The sequence below is a fragment of the Misgurnus anguillicaudatus genome, chromosome 13 (assembly GCF_027580225.2).
Source record: "Misgurnus anguillicaudatus chromosome 13, ASM2758022v2, whole genome shotgun sequence".
NCBI lineage: Eukaryota > Metazoa > Chordata > Actinopteri > Cypriniformes > Cobitidae > Misgurnus > Misgurnus anguillicaudatus.
The window spans coordinates 33,700,321-33,723,851 of NC_073349.2; the positions used below are offsets into that span (position 1 = coordinate 33,700,321).

The window sequence follows — 23,531 nt, forward strand, 5'->3', positions numbered from 1 at the left end:
TGTCTCTCTCTCTCCACAGATGACTGCTGGGACACAAGGGCACAGTGAATCGGTTTCCAATGGTTTCCCTCACCTCGTCGCTGACTACAGCTTTGGGTAGGTCTGGTTCTCTCCACAGTTCGTTATCTCGACATTCACACTGTCTCTCTCTCTCCACAGATGACTGCTGGGACACAAGGGCACAGTGAATCGATTTCCAATGGTTTCTCTCACCTCGTCGCTGACTACAGCTTTGGGTAGGTATGGCTCTCTTCACAGGGCGTTATCTCGACATGCACGCTGTCTCTCTCTCTCCACAGATGACTCGTCGCTGACTACAGCTTTGGATAGGTATGGCTCTCTGCACAGCTTTCACGACACACTCCTCTTCCCTGTCGATTAGGCAGTTTTAACAAGTTGTATTTCACTTAACAGGGTGCGGACTTACGGTGGCTGGCTATGCGGTGCGTCAACTGGACGGTGGTTTCCTAGGTGGCGCCGGGGGCCAAAACCCTCTCGGCGAGCTCGTTGGTCTATAGAGGGGCGAGAACCGTCACGCCGGCACACCGGGTCGAGCGCTGCCCTTTCCTCGAGACCCGTTGGTCGATCGAAAACTGGACCGGGGCGCCCTTTCGTCGAGACCTCGGGCCGGCGGATCTCCTTCGCCTCAGGCTCTATGTTGATCAAAAAGACACAGGTAAGGGAACAATATCATGGATAATACTCACGCACCGTCAGTAGCACAGTTCTTCACCGCCACTCCTAAGCTCAAGTCCCCCGAGCGTTTGGCTGGGAAAATACTTCGAGATACCACTCCGTGATTTGAAAACTGAAACACACTCTCAGCATAATCATGTACAGGTCTTACTCTAGGACCGTTCTTTCCTCTTCGTCGTCTCAAGAGCGAGTGACTGGAGGCGGGGGTACGTCAGACAAGACAACAGCAATCCCACTGCAATACACAGCATTACACGGCACCACTTCAAGTGAAAATTTCCACATCCAAAACTCACCCACCACTCAGTGCACACATTAGAAGCCCGTCTTCCTGTACTTTGCTCTGGACGAGAAGGTAGCGATGGTGACACGGCCTAGTGTTGGTTTTCGTCGCTGGAGTTGGTTTCCTCACACAGACCCTTCGGCTCACCCACCATACTAGCTCAGGGGTAGGGCCTTCCACTCTCTTTCAGAAACACTCAGAGAAACATACAGGTCAATCATATACACAGCACTCCCATAAGAGGGTTTCCATTACTCACAACTGCTGTAATTTCTCCGTTTTAGATTGCCTTCACACTGCAACAAATTTCAGGTGCACAGATAGGGCGTTTTCCAGCCACCATCAACACTTTTCCACAGACGTATACTCACAACGGTGCGTCTTGCCTTCGTTTCTTTCCTCCAAGAGCTGCTCATGAGGATCCTGAGTATGATACGTCACATGAGATAGACACATCTGCTCGTGAAAATACTGAGGATGATACATCACACGTGACTGACACATCTGCTCGTGAGGACACTGAGGATGATACATCACACGTGACCGACACATCTGCTCGTGAGGACACTACCGAGGATGATACATCACACGTGACCGACACATCTGCTCGTGAGGACACTACCGAGGATGATACATCAGACGTGGCAGACACACGTAACACTGAGGAAAATATGGTGAGCATTCAGCACCATTTATGTTCGCTGTTAGTACAAAAATAACACTGACTTTTATATGTTGTTGACATCCCATACAGGACACAATGGTTAATTCTGTTGGGGAGAGTGGTGTAGTTACACAATCAACCAGACAACATCAAATGGTATTGATTCATGCACAACATTAAGTTAATGTACATGATTAAAAAGCGTACAACAATTGATTGTATTGTCCTAATATACAATTTTTTTTATTTGAAAGTCAATAAAAGCTCTTATATTTAAGCTTTAGACCAGTGGTTCTCACAGTAGCTCCTGCCTAGTGATATGTAAAACAATCACTGAATTTAATGTAAATTCACACCCATGCCCATTCAGTCTTAACAATTCAATGGTAAACGACCCCATTGTTTTAAAAGTGCATGAAGGAAAACAGTGGAGTGGTGAAGGAGGAGATGGGTAAGGAGGAGGAATGCATTTACCTTTTTTTATAATTTTTATTGATGATTAACATAACTAACTAAATGTTTGTGCTTCTCCTGAAGTTACGTTTAGAATTTCATTCATTTAAAGTTTAAACTAGGGATGTCAGCATAAATGCATACAATTAATTTATTAATCATTAACGCGTTTAAATAAAATAATGCAATTAATTGCCCAAGCAAGCCGACTGGCATTTGGTGAAGTTCTGCGAGAACATTTGGAAAGAATACGGAAATCTTTGTTCTTGTAGAGCTGTGCTTGTATTGGTCTATGTCAAGGGTCACCAATCCTGCTCCGGGAGGACCATTGTCTTTGCATGGTTTGGCTCCGGCCCTAATCCAAAACTTCTGGAGCAGCTAATTAAGGGCGCACTCGCACTGTCCAGGCCGGGCCGCGCTCGGGCGCGTTTGACCCCCAAAGCCTGGTTCGTTTGACTAGTGTGAGTGCTCTGTTCCGCGCCCGAGCGCGGATTGGTTAATCGCGCCGCGACCGGGTTGCAGAGGTGGGCCGGAGCGCGGTTCACTTGGGCTCAGGCGCGGAAGGCTGTGGTGTGAGCGCAATCGCGCCTGGGCGCGCTTCAAAAGGTGAAGACGTCAGTTGCGCGACCACTCACCTTCATCTGCCTTCGTAAAAACCTTTTGATGCGTGACAGATCAACTAAGCAATATGATGGCATGTGAAAGGGCTGTCTGTAATCGCGCACCAAACGACTCCGATTAAAAAACACCGACCTTTCATTACGGTGGGTTCCAGTGTTCAGTGAGAGCTTTACTTCCTGCTTTTTCCAAAACAATCACATCTTAATGACGAAAGCGCGCCCGGACTCGATCGATACAAGTACAGTGTGAGTGCGTGCACATGGGGGAGTAGGGAGGGGTGACATTCGCGCTGGGGCTTGGTTTGGTTTGGATAATGTGAGTGCGCCCTAAGGTGCTTCAGGTGTGTTTATTTAGGGTTTGAGCTAAACTCTGCAGAGACACTGACCCTTCAGGAGCAGGATTGGTCTACGTAGAGGTGCATCAAAACAAACACACATAGACCACATAGCTGGGTATTTAAAGAAACAAATATTTCCCTGCCCCCGTTTTCAATAATAGCGTTATTCAAAAACTTGTCATTAACATTAACCTGCATAAATATGCCTTCGGGTGCTATAATAACTATGTCAAACGGAGTGTAGGGAGGGAAATAAAGTCATGCAAGTCAATCAAAATCCTCAGAATCGGCACCAACGAATAACATGAGCGACTTCCTGTTCCTTTTAACTGTAAACATAGGGCGCTCACATGACATTAAGCATTTTCTGGCACATAATGTGACGTTTCAGAATCTAAACCCCTGTTTTTTCCAGTTGACACAGCAACACATACAGTAACTATGGTTATCAGAAATCTCAACAGTGGCCGGAGGTTTTAGAAACGGGGCAATAGGCTCTCACCTCTTGGTGGATCTAGTTTGCATGTGTTTGTGCATATGTGTGAAACCCTTTGACTTATGAAACTATTTTCAAATTAAAGCATGTTCTTTGTAAAAGGAAAGAGTTGCTTTTTAAAAGGCATTTTTCCTAAAGGGGGTTGACTTATATTTGAGAGAATATGGTAATATTCACTTTACAATACTTAATATTTATATATTTAGTAGTGCTCAGTAATAAATTTCATTCAAGTAATCACTATCCAATGTCTGTCAAAATTGACTATTGATCGTTCATTTTAGGAAAGTCTTCAACAAAGACGTAACCTTATTATGGAACAGGATGCAGCATTCCAAAGATCTTTGGAAACTGACAGACAGAAGGTAATACAATAAGATATTATCTAATTTTAAATTTGATAAAAAAATGAAGTTAATCACTCTCTGTATGTCTCTGTGCATAGACTCAGAGAGAGAGAGAGGCCCACCGCATTGCTAAATGTATAGAGGAGGCAGAGAAGAGGCGTGTCGATGTAGGTGTCAAATCTTTTTTGTATTGCAAGCCTAATTAGTGGTGCATGCATCTACTAATCATTGTCTTTAGGATCATTTCATAGTTAAAGGCAGGAGTGTTTGATTATAGTTGGGCCAAAATTCTACAGGACAGTCAATTGTCAGGAGTACGATTGGGCACCCCTGGAGCCTTTGCAAATATGGTGGTGTAGTGACACAGGGTTTCTTGAAAAGACACTTATTCATTGTTAATCATTTACACAGATTGTGAATCAGAGGATGGCTGAGGCAGAAATGGCTTCTGAAACAGGTGGTACTTCCTTTCAGTTCCGTTATTCTGATGGAAGTTATCGTAGGAGGGATTTCCATCTTGACAGCCCTATGCAGGTATGTGGAATAGTCCAATGACATAATTTACCTATGAAGCATTAATGCATAAAATGTAACAGAAGCCCCTTTACACATGCACAGTTTACCTAAATTCTTGAAAAGAAAATCCAATCATATTTAGTTATTTTAACATAAAAGTGGAAATAACCTGAAAATTAAAGTGGTGTGAACTCCGCTATTATCTTTAACATAAAATGGTTTTCAAAACTATTTTTTAGAGTTATAGTTATCATTATAATTTGAACGGCCCTTTAGGAGGTTTGTTCTTGATTGCACATGATTGTGCAAATTGTGAATGAAACATTGTAAATATGATTTTTATTGATGATTACCATGTATCCAAAATATAAAAACACTTAAATCTTAATGTAAGCAAATCATAAATGTATACTTCAAATTGCGAATGTAATGCTCAGATTATGAATTAACTGAAATAAACCTTGATAATAAATTAACTGAAATAAACCTTGATAATAAATTAACTGAAATAAACCTTGATAATAAATTAACTGAAATAAACCTTGATGATGTATGCAGCCTGCATATGCAACCTCTGGAGGATGCAGCTTTCTGTTTGAACCTTTTACAGTGCATGCTTTATATTCTGTCTTTTACTGCGTTTTGTTTTTTTGGTTGGGTTTCCAATAATGTTCGTTCGGGAACTCACATTAAGTCTGAGAAGCATTGTGTGTCTGTTGATCAGTGTCAGAGGTCTCACCAGATTGAACCCTCACACAGAGTTTACATGATTTAATGTCTGCATGTTCTTGCTCAAAAAATGACAGTGGCTGTATCATTTCTATTGTAAATAAATGGACATATATTAAATATTCAAATGGATTTAAACATTGTTTGACTAAAAATTAGTGTTTCTCTCCCTCGAAAGTGAAAGTGAAGATGGCGTCCGTGAGACGAGTCCACTATCGCCCCCTGCAGGCATTTGTTATAATACATACATAATGCTTTTTATTTATAGGACACAAATGTAATGTGTTTGTTCATGTAATGTTGTTTAATGTAGCTTGCTTTTAATACTTTATTTGAACCAATTATTATTGCATCTTCGTTATTATGTAATTTAAAAGACTACTGCTCACTTGGGTCTATTTTTATTACCAAAAAATAACAAATTTCTTCATTATCAGTTCGCAAAAAAATTGTTAGGGACAGTCCTTGATTAGTTGAAACTTTTAAAAATGATGTGATTTCAGTTTCTTGTTCATTTATTTTATCGTGGAGGATTTCTTAAAGTGTAAAAATAACGTCTTGTCTCGTTCTCGTGAACCCAGTCTGGTGTCTCGTCTCGTGGATTAAGTGTCTCGTCACACCCCTACTAAGCAAACACTACTCAATAGAAGAAAGGCCCAAACAATCATTGCACTGCCTTTAAAATAATGAATGCTTACCTTCTCCCATATTATTATGAGAGTAGAACATTCTGTTTCCTGCGATTGGCTGATTTAGTTCTCACTATATACATTTAGATGCAACCAAGTAATCCGGCTGTAATCCCATTGATAGCTCAATTGTATTGAAAAGCCTCATGTTAACACCTTATTCAAGACAATTGAGGTTGATCAGATGCTTATTTTGATCTTATTGGGGGGGGGGGTGTTGTCCAAACTGTGATCTGATCATCAGGAAAAAATTAGGCATGTAAACGCGTGAATCTAGTATTTTCGCAGTCTGATGCAAGAAAAAAAAACGTTCTCTAACTCAGCTTTGTACATTTATCCAGAGATAAAATGTAAACCCGTTGATAGATGCTGTGCTGCTTTTTTCGAGTTCAGATTGGGGCTACTGTCTCGGCTGGTTTTTTTTTTTTTTTGCTAGAGATGAACGAAATTCCGTCTATTAGTTATTGTTATTTGGACCGTGAATAGTCATGGATTATTTTGGGCTAGTTATGAATATGCATTTCGATTGCGCAGACATTCAGATTACATAGGATGTACAGTACATGTAAATTTGCTTTTTAATCCAATTGCAATGTTTAGATTACAACGATTGATTTAATTAGGGTTTGGCATCAGGCCTTACACTAGTCTTTAATAACCCAGGCACCTTAGCTAGCACCTGATGGTACCTGATACTTCTGAAGCACTAATTTTTTATTATGTTTTTGTGTTAGTTGTTATGTTTCATAGGTTCCTTTGTCTTCACCAGCTGTGCAATATGCCTAACATATGTTCTTTGTTTACAGAGCCTAATTTCTTTTGCTGGGGCTGTTCCTTCTGCAACAGAGGACTTTAATTTAACTGCTCCAAGTCTTTTCTTACAACTTCACAGTCAGCAGACTGGAACCATAAGAGAAAATGGTTTGTTTGAGTCAACAACCATATTTATTCACTGGATAAATGGTGGTCAGGTTAGTTAATCTTAAGAAATAAAATTATGCAAATAATGTTTTATAATGCTTACATTTATGCAATACAATGGTAATACAAATGGTTTGGAAAGTGTGATATTACTTTACTCAAAAACAAAACCATCTGGGACTGCTCCGGCGCCTCCGTCTGGGACTGCGCCGGCGCCTCCGTCTGGGACTGCGCCGGCGCCTCCGTCTGGGACTGCTCCGCCGCCTCCGTCTGGGACTGCTCCGCCGCCTCCGTCTGGGACTGCTCCGCCGCCGGCGCCTCCGTCTGGGACTGCTCCGCCGCCTCCGCCTCCGTCTGGGACTGCGCCGCCGCCTCCGTCTGGGACTGCTCCGGCGCCGCCGCCTCCGTCTGGGACTGCTCCGGCGCCGCCGCCTCCGTCTGGGACTGCTCCGGCGCCGCCGCCTCCGTCTGGGACTGCTCCGCCGCCGGCGCCTCCGTCTGGGACTCCTCCGCCGCCGGCGCCTCCGTCTGGGACTCCTCCGCCCCCTACTCCTCCGTCTGGGACTCCCCCGCCGCCTACGTCTCCGTCTGGATCTCCTCCACAGTCTCCTCTGTGGTATGCTCCACCGTCTCCTCTGTGGTCTCCTCCGCGGTCTCTCTTAGGGTCTCCACGGTCTCCATCACCCATACCTCCATGGTCTCCTTCACGCTCTACACTTTCTCAACATTCTTCTCTGAGTCCTTTAGATTCAAACATAAAGGATGTATTACGCACTTTGCATTCAAATGTTCTTTTTCACGTGGCGCCACCAACAGCAAATCGAATTAACGTTGTGAGGACAGACATTGTTGAAAGTGCTTTCCGAGCATTTAAAAGAAAGCAATTCAATCCTAAAATGAGACTTGATGTTGTGTTCGTTGACACCTGTGGTCTAGGTGAAGGGGCTGTGGACAATGGTGGACCCACCAGGGAATTTTTGACCCTGGTACTGAGAGATCTATTGAATTCGCATTTCTTTGTTGGGCCGGCATCTGTGAAAAATCTAGGGCTAGACTCTATAGGTAAGCACGTTACAGAATTGCTCATAGATTACAATTTACAGAATATGTTTGACAAGTATTTGATTATATCGTTGCATGTTTTTGTGTCCTGTTCAGGTCAATTTACTTATATGCTTAACTACTCCCTGATCTGTTGCTTTAGTTACTGTCCAAATGAGGCTGTATGTTATCTTCAGAACTTACACAACATTATAAAAGATGTCTACAAATTGTATTTTATATTTACAGGACTCAGCAGAGGCACCTACCGAATTGTTGGTATGATATTATCTGTCTGCTTAGTTCATGGAGGACTCGGACCCCCTGTTTTTTCTAATAGACTACTCTGCCAACTGATTGGAGAACCCAGCCCCCCTGTTGACATCATGGAGGTGGACGATGCTGACCTTAGACAACAGTTACAAAAGGCCGGTGTCAAATTCATGAAGGCATTCTTTTTTCTGTGTTTCTATAGCATTGTGCTGCACTGTGAGAATTCTTATGATGGGATAGTACTCATTTTCATTATGATGACAAAATATGATTTGCAACAGTAAAGAAGTAACTAGTATGTTTCTGTACTGTAACTGGTTTTAAACAGCAGCTTAAGTGTGATGTAAAACAACGCCTGGAAACTACCCTAATCACAAACTGGGCTAAGAAAGTTTAAAACATCATCTACACACATTTTGTACTGAGAAATTTCTAATAAAGTAATTATTTGTTCATTACAGATTCAAGAAGCCAAAACTGTGGAGGAGACACGAGAAGCTGCAAATGTGGCAGCCAATAACCTTTCACTTCTTGGGTCCCTGACAGTCATCAGAACATTGAGTGACCGTGATGATATACTGTCGTCATCCCTAAATTATTATCTAGAGGGAAGACTTGATGCACCTTTGAGGCAGTAAGTGTTTTTATAGTGCCTAATGAACCAAAATGATGTCCATTTGAGATTAAATAAGGTTTGGTAACATCTAGTTTTGTTACTTAACACTCTGGGGTCGACGGCGGCGCGGGCGCCGCAAACTCTTTATTTTTCAATCACTCCACAAAGAGACTTAAAGTACTCTGCTGATTTTTGACATACAGATATGATTTATACATCATTTAAAACGTTACAGTGTCTAGTTTTTTTCTGTCCACTCCCAATAAAAACAGAATGTTGTGCTTTGTAATAGAGTTCAATAGATCTCTCAGTAGCAGGGTCAAAAATTCCCTGGTGGGTCCACCATTGTCCACAGCCCCTTCACCTAGACCACAGGTGTCAACGAACACAACATCTAGTCTCATTTTAGGATTGAATTGCTTTCTTTTAAATGCTCGGAAAGCACTTTCAACAATGTCTGTCCTCACAACATTAATTCGATTTGCTGATGGAGATCGCCACACCCCGGCGCCATTGAAGTGAACGAGCAGAAACATCCATATGCATGACTCGTGCCTTCTGCAGTCAATGGATACGCAATCCACAATCCATTCTCTCCATTCCTTGTTGTTCCATCCGATTGCACCAAACATGACATCTAAATCCTTATTTACTTGCGTATGTGTGTCAGTATCTCCAGAAGCGAGTGTTTTCTTTGTCTTCCGTCAAACAGTTGACGCGACGGGAACGCACATACACAAACACACGAGTAAGGAAACTCGACGCGCTTTTTGGTATTCTTATAAAATACGCGATTACAAACAGTACAATCCTTATTTAGTTGCGTCTAAGCGCATATCTCCGCACAGCATGTTTATTAAAGGAATAGTCTACTCATTTTCAATATTAAAACATGTTATTACCTTAACTAAGAATTGTTGATACATCCCTCTATCATCTGTGTGCGTGCACGTAAGCGCTGGAGCGCGCTGCGACGCTTCGATAGCATTTAGCTTAGCCCCATTCATTCAATGGTACCATTTAGAGATAAAGTTAGAAGTGACCAAACACATCAACGTTTTTCCTATTTAAGACGAGTAGTTATACGAGCAAGTTTGGTGGTACAAAATAAAACGTAGCGCTTTTCTAAGCGGATTTAAAAGAGGAACTATATTTTATGGCGTAATAGCACTTTTGGGAGTACTTCGACTCGCCTGAAAAGTCCGCTCCCCTTCTCACTCTTATAATGGGAGAGGGAGGGTGTTACTGCGCCGAGTCGAAGTACTCACAAAAGTGCTATTACGCCTTAAAATATAGTTCCTCTTTTAAATCCACTTAGAAAAGCGCTACGTTTTATTTTGTACCACCAAACTTGCTCGTATAACTACTCGTCTTAAATAGGGAAAACGTTGATGTGTTTGGTCACTTCTAACTTTATCTCTAAATGGTACCATTGAATGAATGGGGCTAAGCTAAATGCTATCGAAGCGTCGCAGCGCGCTCCAGCGCTTATGTGCACGCACACAGATGATAGAGGGATGTATCAACAGTTCTTAGTTAAGGTAATAACATATTTTAATATTGAAAATGAGTAGACTATTCCTTTAAACACAGGATCACTTGCGTGTGCACACATTCACTGCATTCATGATCAACACGTGAGGTAATGGCGGCGACTGTAAACAAACATTGATAGGTTTATCACGCGTGTCCCTTGTTGTGTTTCTAATGATTACAAAAACACAAATAAGAGTCCAGACACCGATAGGCAGTTGTTCTTTTGAGCTTTTTACGGTACAAAAGTAAACCTCTCGCTGGCCAACCAAACACTAACCCTGTGTTGAAGTGTGTTCACTTTACGATAGCCAAACAGTACCTTTACTATGATTAGGCTACTATGGTTTTTAAAAGGTAACTTATACTTGTGAAATTAATAGAAAATATTTCAATAGAAATATATATAATGTGTGTGTGTGTATTTACATTATATTAAAAAGTAAACCTTATCATTACTACAGAGAAAGTTACATTCCTGTTGAACATCCCCACAAGGCTCATTATGTGGCTCATTATGCAACCCTTTTGTCTCTCAGCTGTCAATCACTGATTATTCAGGAGCTTTCCCGCATCCACGCATACAGCCTTTCCCAAGCAAAATTGTCTTCGAAATTGTAAATCAAAATCTTGCTTTATGTGAATGAGTAGGCCATATGATTTTCACATCATTTTGAAGAAAAAACTCTAGACTACTAGATCCTGTTTTGAAAAGTCTTGGGAAAACATGTTTAGAATGAGTTTTGTGGAGTTATATCAGTGACTTAAAAATTTAGCTTTTTCAAAACCACGCATAAACATTTTTCTCTCAAAAATACAAACATATACATACATGTTGATTATATGATATTGTAGCCCAGTTTGTGATGAACACAGTGTTATGAGACTTTTGCCATTAGTATGTTTTTAAGCAACTGAAAAAAGCACAAATGTCAGTGCATGTCAAAACTTCCCCAGGGCCCTAAAAACCCCTTAGACCCCAGAGGGTTAAGTAAGTGATAATGTGCATCCAACTGGTTATCACAAAATAAATACTGACAGGGTAAACTGAACCCCAACATTACATTGAAGTGACTTGTATCACCCTGAAGGGATTTATTTGTGATATTAAGACTGCTTGCTGTGTATTATTCCACATAGTACACATTTAGTTGCTATACAAGTAAATATGTGGCACTCGTGTATATATAAAAGTTGCTAAATACAACCTCCGTCAAAAGTGAGAGTGATATTAACCAAATGTTCTCACCATGTGTTATCTAGACATTAAATACTTTCGCTTCAGATCCACTGTATTCTGTTTTCTGGCCATTTATAAATACTGTTTTTTGGACATATTACATTAAAAGTATGATTACTTTTATAAGCCTCAGTGTTTTACAGCTTCGGGGGTGGGGTTGGTTGGACAGACAGACAGACAGACAGACAGACAGACAGACAGACAGACAGACAGACAGACAGACAGACAGACAGACAGACAGAAAAGTAGTGAGTAAACACGATGCAGTCACACATTGAGTTTAATCCAACCAGCTGTTCCTTTAACTCTGCTGAAATCCTGATACATAAACTCGATTAATAATTGTCTGACAAAATAACCATACATTTACATTGAAGCCTTACTGCTGTTTTCTCATCATGTCTTTTTGTGTTATGAGCTTTTTATTTCAAATGTGAGTTTAATTGTATGTTGCGTACAGGGCTTGACAATAACTTTTTGCTCACCAGCCAAAGCGGCTAGTTGTTTTCCAAAGTTACTACCCACTCAGGATTTTCACTTGCAACAATTTTGTTGCTGGTAAAATACATTTTATATGATTAAACTTGACTATGGCATCCTAAAATGACTTTGAGTAATTGTACTCGATTTAGCTAGATTAGATGCAGATTGACTTTCAAATGCAGACTGACCACCCAAGTTAAGACTACATTATTTAGCTGTTAATATCAGTATAGATCATATCATATATTAAGGTGCATGAAAAACATGCTAGAAAGGCATAAATAGATTAACTTTAATATATTAACAGTGGAGCGCGGTGTAGAAGATTAACTAAAAAGATAAACACAAAAACTCTAGACAAACACTTGAAATATTTATTAACAACAGCAGTAAAATGTATATGCTTGATCATGGTTGCTGTTAAAAGTTATTTAAGACTTTAAATGGCAAATGTCGAGAGGGTATTATTTTTGCACAAAGTAGCCTACATTAAAATGTGCGCGAACCTCTCCACTTGTGGGTTTCCTTTGATTTCGGACAAAACTGGGACGTGTGCATTTAGGTGTGCGCTATGAATTTCTCTCCGCTCTTGCCCAGAGAGTGTGCACGCACTTTAAATCTCTTCAGTCACTTCCATGCAATTGTGTTCTCCTTCCCAAAGTGTGCGTGTATGCGCTCAGACTGCGTTCCGTGCATTCGCAAATCCATCAGCTTTTGCGCTCTCTCTGGTAAAACATTGGCGCTTGGTCCGCAAGGCGAGCCTCCGCTGCATCGCGTGCGCGTCTCAGTACGTTGCGCAGGGTGCAGGGAGTGCTCACGGGAGTTGTAGTTTCCCAGTGTCATTGCGCATTGTTTATAATTTCGCATATCTTTTAAGAAAACTACAATTAAAAAAACATATTTAATAAGCCAAAGTGGCAAGTGGGATTGGCTGTCTTAACCGCCACAACCAAAATCTACCTACATTTGGCGGGTGTTTTAATGTCAAGCCCTGGTCGCGTAGCGCACACAAATCGATGCAAATTCAGAAATATGACAGCATATACTGTTAATGTTACACAGAGTTATAGCATATAGCTACTGTACAGCATGATAGAGAGGGAGAGAATGCGCGCGTGTGTGTGTGTGGGAAAACACCTTCACCTTTTCAGTTATGAGGCGTGCGCTGCACGCAACATGACAGAGCGCGCATTCAGTGAATTAAGCCGAACAGTAAAATATAAATGTGCGCACTCAATTGGATAATTTTAAACGCGCAAACACAGACAAAAAGACATGCCATCGTAGAAATAAGATAAATAACACATTACTTGAGGGCTATTTAGTTTGTTTAATAAAATAACAAATTGTTATCTGGCGCTATAAAGAAAATCAAATAAAATATACTTGACCTTCAAGGGGGGCGGGTTGAGACGTTAGGAGGGCGGGGCGCCCCCCTTATATAATGGTAGGGGAAACACTGAGGCTGCGTCCGAAACTGCATACTGTATAGTAGGTACTGAATTAGATGAAGTACCTACTTACTTGGCGTTAAAACAGTAGGTACTGTATAGTATGAATCCTGGTAGTATGAATGAGATTCGGACGTACTACATCCGCCATGTTGCTACATCACGTGACATACGTCGTCATCACGTCGTGTCATTTCAGCGCGAAAACAGCCGCGTGCCTCTTCTTCTTCGTTGGATAACTCCTCGTCCGGGGCATCATGGGATAGTGAAGCGTCCATCGTATGCACGCTGCAAAATCTAACCGGAAGTAGTAGGTCATCCGGGTACTTTTCGCATACTGTTTTTCGAATACTATGTATTCGGACATACTACTCGCTTCGCCTACTGCTTTTCGCGTACTATATAGTATGTAGTAGGCGGTTTCGGACGCAGCATGAGCCTATTTTTTATTATTATTATTTTCCTAATGTCAGTAAGCAAATGGCTGTGTCATCTCGGAATAAAATCACATGTTGTGACTGCCCAATCAGAATCAAGCATTATAGAGTGCAGTATAATGTTAATATCAAACAACCATATGTTGTGTGTTTGTTGAAGTGATTATCTGCATAACCTTGTTAAGCAGGGAAATGTCCTGAATGTTGGTTTGTACACCCAGGTAGTAATGTATCAAGTCACTGATATCACTTTGTGGAATGTCTTTACTAGATTGAAGGAGGGCTTGGAAACTCTGGGAGTGCTACAGGCACTAAAAAATAACCCGTGCCTAAGAGATCTGTTTGTTGGAGGTCCCCCTGCACCGCTAACGGCAAAACAAATAACAGACCTCTTTAAGGTCTGTTATTCTGAAAAAGGAAGCACGCGCCGGGTGGAGGAGGAGCGTGCAGTTGGCCAGTGGCGAGACTGGCTCATAGACCTTGAGGGTATGCACTCTTACCAGAAGACACATGTAGTGTTTAACACTTAATGTAAAATATAGTGATTCACATAATTTGTTGTGGTCTACTACACCATTGTCTGCAAATATACTGTACAAAAAAAACAGTTTTTCCCCCCTCATTTCCTGGGCATTGTCTCACAGTAATGGTCAATTTTATTTTAAGGACAAAAACATGGGGTGGTTTCCTGGACAAGGATTACACTAGTCCTAGACTAAAAAAATGTAGAGGCTGTCCAAACTAAAAACATATCTTAAAATATATCAGTACGCTTTGTTTTGTGTTAAAATGCACACAAGTAATGTAAGGAAGGATACTATGTTTCCTAATTAAACTAAGGCCTAGTCCTGGCTAGAGATCGACCGATAATAATTTTTTTTAAACCGATACCGATAACAAATATTTGGATGCTTATGTGCCCGATGACCAATATGCTGAACCGATTTTTATTTACTGTTATACTTTTGATTTTGACATAATTACTACAGCACTACTGAACTGAACAGACCCTTATAAAAATAATAATAATAATCACTCCCTCTTTGCATACAAAGTAATAAATAGAGGGGTCTGACAGAGTGAAGAATAATATTAATTTAATGAATAATGTAGAAACTGTATTCCAAATACATGGACCATTCCAAACACCCCTATCATTTCGTCAGAAATGGACTGATCCAAAGTTCGCGCTAAGGTTGCCAGGTAAGGGAGCGGGAGAGAGAGAAAAGTTTAGCGGAGTTGGCTGCATATTCTACATATAGTAAAACAGGTGGATTACGTGCCTTTTTTGGGATGTAATATATTTGTCTTGACTAGCAACATGTAGCCTTCAGCAATCCAACCAATAGTTAGCAAAGAGGTTCGACAAATGAAATCACTGACTGGAATACTACATTCAGGAAAGTAACAAACAAAATGGCTTATATATCACTGAATTTCTTAACTGGTAATGTAATTTGATGTCAGAATAATTAATATTTTGTTGTTATAGCTTATGAAATGGCTGTTATCTATGCATTTACTCACACATTAACTGTATCAAACTGTGACCGCTTGCGGAGGTAATACTATTGAATACATCTATACTGATGCGATCTAATTCTGCCACTGACTGTAGTAAGTGACTGTAGCTTTCAGCCAGGAGAAGATGTCGTCAGGTGGAGTCCAACTTTCACAGGGTGTTTCGACCCTGAACCACAACACCCTCCAGTTGGCGGGTCTGCAGTGGTGGCCAGTCACTGCCCATCTCCTCCTGGCCCCCAGCTCAGCTCCTCCCTCCTACTCCAGAGCCAGCACGATGCTCTTTCTGCTGCCTCACCCAACCTACGGACAGCTGCCTTCCTCTCCCTTCCTGCTATGCCCAGAGCTGTGAGCGTCTTCCACACAGACTGTGCCGGGAAACCCCTACACCCGACCTCAACCGGGAATAGCCAGGTCTGCCACCCTTTGGCCCTGCACTGCTCAACAAGGTCCTGATACTTGGTGGCTTTCCGCTCATAGGCCTCGTCGCACCCGTCTTCCCATGGGACCGTCAGTTCAATCATGATTAACTTCCTTGCCTCTTCAGACCATAAGACCATGTCCGGCCTCAGCGGTGTTTGCACAACCTGGGGGAAGACTAGTCTCCTTCCCAGGTCCACCCTCATCTCCCAGGATTGTGCTGCTTGCAAGAGGCTCTTTTTAGTCTTCTTGGGTGCTGATGGTTTCTCCCCTTCCCTGATGAACTGAATGGATCTCGCCGGCCTTGTACTGGGCTGGCGCTTTTTCTGCCTCTCCCGCTCCAAGATCTCCGCCAGTGCACTAAGAACCTTGTCATGGCGCCACCTGTATCTTCCTTGGCTAAGAGCTGTCTTGCATCCTGCCAGTATGTGCGCCATTGTTCCCCTCCCTCTGCATAACCTACACAATGGGTCCTCCCTCATTCCCCATCTGTGGAGGTTTGTTGGTGATGGAAGAGTGTCGTACACTGAACGAAGCAGAAAAGAAATGCGAAAGGGCTCCAGATCTCAGGCCACGTGACCTTTCGCTTTGGCAGGTCCCACTTTGTCCAGACACCTTGCGCTCCAAGCTCAACGGCCCTAGACCTGCGTTTTTCTTCCTCCAGGTATCGGACCTCGGCTTGGATCATGTCCCTCCTCTGCCTTGGGTCTGCTTTCCCCCACTGCTGGAAGTGGGTGGATCCGAGACCTTGCCTCCCTATGCATGGGTTCCCGATGATGTCCTTCAGCTTCAATGCACTCTCAGCTTGCGCCACTGATGTGTCAGCTGCCCATTTCCGTCCCGATCTCGTAGTGACGCCTGCTCTTCTGACTTTTTCATCAGTGGAGTCTTGGTACATCATCACAACCCGACACTTTGCCACCTTGAACTCTTCAACCACTGATGATAGGGGTAATTGTACCTGTCCAGACCTGGTGTATAGTCCTACTGACGTGAAGCTCGGTGGGACTCCGAGCCACTTGCGAAGGTGTTTGTTCACTCGCCTCTCGACTCCTTCCACTGCTGTCATGGGTACTTCATAAATTGTCAGTAGCCACATGAGTCGTGGTAACAGACCGTGCTGAAAAAGCCATGCCTTGAACTTCCCTGGTAGTCCTGACCCCTCGATCTTCCTCAGCCATGCATCTGCCTGTATCTCAGTCCTGGAAACGTTGCATCTGTCGGTCAGGGATGCGTCATACCATTTCCCTAGGCACTTAATTGGGTTTTCCTCAATTGATGGTATCGTCTCCCCCTGTACTCGCAACTGGAACTTGCTGGTCACTTTCCCACTTCTGATCACCATGCTTCTTGATTTCCTTGGCTTAAACTTCATCCGGGCCCATGTTGCCACGTCGTCAAGAACCTTCAGAATCCATCTTGCTTGTACATGGGTTGAAGTTGTTATAGTGAGGTCATCCATAAAGCCTCTTATTGGAGGTTGGCGGGTGCCAGACTCCATTAGTGGCCCTCTGGATTCCTTTCCTGCAGCTGTTATGAGCAGGTTCATTCCCATGACAAACAGGATGGGGGAGATGGTGCAGCCTGTCACAATTCCCTTTTCAAGGTCCTGCCACTGGGTTGTGAAGTGGGCAGTTTTGAATCTTAGTTTGAATCCTCCGAAGTAGCTGGTAATCATACCCCTAGTGTGGTGGGGGATATGGTAATGTTCCATAGCTGCGTTAATGAGGCCATGTGGGATTGAACCGTATGCGTTAGCCAAGTCGAGCCAGACAACCGTTAGGTTTCCTTTGCTCTCCTTGGCCTCCCGGATCAGCTGGTTGAGGATACCTGTATGTTCCAAGCACCCGGAGAAACCTGGAATACCGCCCTTCTGGACTGAAGTGTCGACATATTTGTTCTTCACCATGTAAGTAGTCATCCTTTTTGCCAGGACCGAAAAGAATACCTTGCACTCGACACTTAGGAGAGAGATGGTTCGGAATTGGGTGATGTTGGAGGAGTCCATTTCCTTAGGTACAAAGCACCCCTCTGCTCTTTTCCAGGATGCTGGAATGATACCTTTTGTCCATATCCTTCGCAACAGTTTCCATAACCTGCGGAGGAGCATCGGACATCTCTTGTATACCTTATAAGGTATACCACTTGGTCCCGGGGCAGATGCTGAACGGGCTTTCTGTACAATGTCTTGGACTTCTCTCCATGTTGGTTCACTGGTATCAAGCTCTTCCTCAGGAGTTTCAGCAGTTCTGCTGATCTTGGGGTGTGCACCGCAGGCTTGGTTCCTGAGGTCGTCATTGTGGCTCTCCTTAAGGAACTCCTCTACAACTTCCTTAGGGCTGGTCAATCTTCCAGATCTGGCTTCCCCCAGCAGGGTTTTAGTAAACCTGTATGGATCCTTAATGAACTGAGCCCGCTTGGCCTCCTTCTCTTTCCTCAGTTTCAGAGACCTTTCTGCCCTTCTTAGTCTGCAAAGTTGCCCTCGAAGTCCACTGGTTAGATCTTTTATACCCTTCCTTTCTTCAGCACTTGATGTTCTGAACTGCTTGTTGAGGGTCTTGATCTCCTTCCTCAATTGCAAGATCTCTCTTGCCCTCCTGTTTGACTGAATTACCTGAGCTCCGGTGCTGCCTTTTCTCTCTTTTGTGCCAAAGCACTCTCTGGCCATGGTGAGGATGATTGTTGTCATGCTGTCGATTTTCTTCTCTGCTGTTCCTGCTAATGTGGCCTCTAGAATTCGGTCCAGGTCCCCACCTAGTTGGTTCCATGCAGTGTTGTTGTTTGCTTGGGGCCATCTCACTTTCTCTGTCATAGGTTGGGTGCCTGAGGTAGTGTTAGGAGAGTCCCTCCTGTGGCTTTGGGATGGAGCAGGTGCTAAGAGGTCTCCTGTACTGTGGGGTGCTTCCTGACTGGAGTCCTCCTGCGTCTCACTTAGTGTCTCCACTATGCGCTGCGTCTGCTTCTTCCCTCCTCCACATTGGGTCTTAGATTGGTGTATTTTTAGTCCCCTTGCACTCTTGCAAAGCTTTCCGCAGTGGCACTTTACTTCTAACACTTCCCCTGTAAGTGTGGTTTGGGTGAGCCGTCTCGTTGTCCGTGTGATATCCGTAGCCATAACCATTGTGTCCGTCCCGTTGAGTCTCTCATCCTCCCCCCCTCTCGGAAGACTCTGGGGGTATTGCTCATTGTTCCGTTTTGTAGCTTTGGTTGGTGCCCTCTTGCAAGTGCTGTGATTGAGGTTGCTGGCCTCGCACACCCACGCCAGTCTTTCCTGGAGGTCAACTGTCTTTCCAGTGTCACCAATCTTCCTTAATTGCCATCCAGCCTTTCCTGGAAGTCACTGGTATACCAGAGAAAATACTATTGAATACATCTATACTGATGCGATCTAATTCTGCCACTGACTGTAGTAAGTGACTGTAGCTTTCAGCCAGGAGAAGATGTCGTCAGGTGGAGTCCAACTTTCACAGGGTGTTTCGACCCTGAACCACAACACCCTCCAGTTGGCGGGTCTGCAGTGGTGGCCAGTCACTGCCCATCTCCTCCTGGCCCCCAGCTCAGCTCCTCCCTCCTACTCCAGAGCCAGCACGATGCTCTTTCTGCTGCCTCACCCAACCTACGGACAGCTGCCTTCCTCTCCCTTCCTGCTATGCCCAGAGCTGTGAGCGTCTTCCATAAATAATTAATTAATATCAACAGACATTTATTTAGATATTTTAGCAAAATAATGTTTATCTGGGAAATTTTAACATAACTTGGGGTAAATCTTGTTAAAAGTTAGCTACATGTGGTGGCTGTGCTTCAGGCCTTCAACCCCGGTAACTTAAGTGAACAGCAATATGAACGTGATTTTACTATGCTAATGATAAGCATAAATAAAAGAAAAACTAATTTAATTTAGAGTTTTTAATTCCACAAAGCATTAATTCATGGTTGTTTTATTCATGCAAAGCTACGTCGTTATTGCGAGCGGATTTTATGGATCAGCGTGACTCTGTGAGTTCGTCTCTATTCTTGGAGAAGCTGCATACATTGCTTTTAATATATCAACTTATTTAACATAACATACATTAATGCACAAATAAGCTGTGCTATAAATGCCTCATATGCAAAGTAAGTATACTCAAAGTACTTTTAATAAAGTCGCGTCACTCCGCCGTCATATTTGCTGTGCACGCTGCTGCTGCTGCTGTGAGCTCCTCTCTTCAGATGCGTCCAGCGCGCAATTGTCAATTCTCTCACTTATTGGTCAATTCGATATTACAAAACAGATATCCGATCATCGGAAAATGCTCAAATATCGGGGAAAATATAGAAAAACAGATATCGGTTGATCTCTAGTCCTGGCATAGACTAATCCCTGTCCAAGAAACCACAAAATGTATAGAATTATGTAAATACTTATTTTGTAACACTGATATAGACAGTGGCATCTTGTGGCAAATTATTTATTTTATATAGGTCCTCACCAGCTATTTTTAAAGCAGTTTTGTGGTCGCTCAACCAAGCCAAGAATATGCATCAAAACATGCAAGGATTAAAGAGAATGTTTTGTTTATCTACAAATATTTTTGGAAAGGCTATTTTCATACAAATGTTTATGGAAATATTAACACTTGATTTTATGACAAAACATAAAAACAATCTAGCTATTAAGCAGATAAAAGGTTTTCAACTTGACAAAGAAAATTATTAAGGACTTAACTTAGGTTCTGATTATGTGAAGTATTCAACAATTTTGCCATGAATCACTTTGTTAAAAAAAAAACAAATTTTATTTGCAGGTGGAGATGCTGTGCTGCCCTGGAATGAAAACATACAAATTACTTTGGAGGATGTCCTTATGTTTAGCACGGGCACCAATCGGATTCCTCCACATGGATTTGATGAGTTGCCAACATTAGGATTCCTTCATGCAGATAAGGAACAAAGACAATTTCCAGAGGCCAATACATGTGGATTAATTTTGAGGCTGCCAATTCATAGTTCTTATGAAAAATTTAATGAGTACATGATTTCTGGAGTTGTGCAGTCCCCACATTTTGGCATACCTTGATTCATTTCTGTCGAAGTTTCATGTACAAGCATGATTAATGTTTTGGTCATACAATAGGATCACTTTTTTTTCAAGAATTTGCACACATATGGTCCTGCTGAGGTTTTTTCATTCTCTCCATTATCTTCATTATCTCTTTTTCCATAAACATCAGTGTCGTATGGATAAGCCTGTATATTACAAATATTACAAATTACAAATTATTCACATCAAGGTCTATAAAAGTATCAAGAGTAAAAGTTAACAATATAGATTGTAATTATTTAATTTACGTGTTGAATATTAAACACCTAGTATTTAAACTATTAAATTTGCTCGTGTAACATACAGCTAAGTGTGTAAATTTGCAATGTTATTAAACATTTGCATTTTGCAATATAACGGATTATAAATTTGCAGTGGCAAATGTGTATTGTCCTAGATATAACAACAGCCACAGTTAATTGGGCACTTACTGTATGTTTGCTTTTGGCATTTTCTAGTAGAAAGGTTTTATAACACGTAGTTAAAATTGGTCTATTCTAAACCTAAAATAAAAGTCAATGGTAACTTATAAATACATAATAACATTTCAGTTTTCGGAATAAAATACAGAATATAACACGTGCAGCTTTTAAGACCAAGCTACAGTTGCGGAGTTTTGTACAATCACACACTTCTAAAAAGGTCTGACAGCATCTGCAACTACTTTTGAGGTAAGTGTCTATGGCGGCGACGTGCTTCTCCACGACGTTGGTCTCACGCGTCAGTGGAGGCGACGTGCTTCTCCACGACGTTGGTCTCACGCGTCAGTGAAGGCGACGAGCTTCTCCACGACGTTGGTCTCACGCGTCAGTGGAGGCGACGTGCTTCTCCACGACGTTGGTCTCACGCGTCAGTGGAGGCGACGTGCTTCTCCACGACGTTGGTCTCACGCGTCAGTGGAGGCGACGTACTTATCCACGACGTTGGTCTCACGCGTCAGTGGAGGCGACGTACTTATCCACGACGTTGGTCTCACGCGTCAGTGGAGGCGACGTATCCTTATCTCGCGTAAAAGTACACGACTGTCTCCTTTGCTTGGTTATCCGTGGCACTCTCCACTCGCCATACCCGAGGGGACCTTTCGAACGAGCCCGCCCTCGACCCTCCGACCCTTTTCGCGGCCGAGATACGGTGGTTCGGAAAAAAAAACCGCTCGTCCGGAGTTCGCGCGCCCGTAGCGTCCGCTGCGTTCGTCCGCCGGAGGCGCGGCCGGTCTCGTTCGAAAGGCCTCTCTCGGGGCTTTCCGGGGACGCCAGCCTCGGGTCCGTGCGACCCCGGGGGCCGGAGATACGGACTTCCACCGCTGCACCTTCAAACGGCCGTAGCTCGGGCGCCTTAAGACCGAGACCTTAGCCCTTTGGGTCCCTCATCCTCCAGGAGGGGCCCTTTCCAACGACCCCACCCCCGTCTCCGTACCCCCTTCCCCGGCCGAGATACGACCCCGGGAACATCGCCCCATCAACCCGACCACCGTGCACCCGAGGACGGCTTTGGACCCCGCGACGGACACCCTGGAGCTCGTACCCGGCGCACCGTTCGGTCCCTGCCATCCCACTCTTAAGCACTCCCCCACCAGACTAAGCCCCATCCTCCCGGCCCTTCTGGAGAACCAAACAGTTGGTCAACCCCAAAATTTCTCCAACCGTTGGTCAACCCGAAAGATTTTCCAGCAGTTGGTCAACCCCAATCGACTTAGGTTTTGGAGCGTTCGCGTTTCCAGCAGTTGGTCAACCTCAATCGACTTAGGATTTGTAGCGTTCGAGTTTCCAGCAGTTGGTCAACCTCAATCGACTTAGGTTTTGGAGTGTTCGCGTTTCCAGCAGTTGGTCAACCCCAACGACTTAGGCTCTTGAGCTTTTACTTCTACAGCAGTTGGTCAACCCCATCGACTTAGGTTCTGGGGCGTTCGCTTCTCCTGCCATAGACTTAGGTTCTAGAGCTATCGCCTCTCCGACAGTTGGTCAACCCCAATCGACTTAGGCTCTGGAGCTTTCACTTCTCCAGCAGTTGGTCAACCCCATCGACTTAGGTTCTGGAGCTTTCGCCTCTCCGACAGTTGGTCAACCCCGATCGACTTAGCTATATACCTGATGGCACCTGTTCGCCCTACCGTCCCCCGCAAAGGGGGAACCCGCCGGGTCCGCGGCCGGGAGGGTGCGCCTCGGTCGGCCTGGGGGACCGGAGATACTTCCGGTCGAAAATCCGAATTTCGTTACAGCGCCGCTCCGGCGCCTCGGGCCCAGGTCCTTCGACCTTCGGGTCGGTCGGTCCGCCGGAGGGGCCCTTTCGAACGAGCCCACCCGCGAGTATCTGGCCCTTTCCGCAGCGGAGATACGGGGTGCCGTCTCCGGATTTTCCCACGGCCGCTGCTCGGGCGCCTTAAGTCCCAGGACGTCGCCCTCGGGGTCGGTCGCTCTACCCGAGGGGACCTTTCGAACGAGCCCGCCCTCGACCCTCCGACCCTTTCCGCGGCCGAGATACGGCGGTTCGAAAAAAAAAAAAACGCTCGTCCGGAGTTTGCTCGCCCGTAGCGTCCGCTGCGTTCGTCCGCCGGAGGTTTGACCGGTCTCGTTCGAAAGGACTTTCCCGGGGCTTTCCGGCGACGCCGGCCCCGAGTCCGTGCGATCCCGTGGACCGGAGATACTTCCGGTCGAATATCCGAATTTCGTTACCGCGCCGCTCCG

General features: G+C 43.8%; 1 protein-coding gene across 1 annotated transcript; it reads right to left on the bottom strand.

Annotated features, from left to right (window-relative positions):
- Positions 1–16,245: 16,245 nt before the first annotated feature.
- On the bottom strand, positions 16,246–18,950 carry LOC141369259 (uncharacterized). Its single transcript, XM_073874850.1, has one exon. It carries the CDS (start codon positions 18,886–18,888, stop codon positions 16,246–16,248), a length of 2,643 nt encoding a protein of 880 aa, XP_073730951.1. The 5' UTR covers positions 18,889–18,950.
- Positions 18,951–23,531: the final 4,581 nt, after the last annotated feature.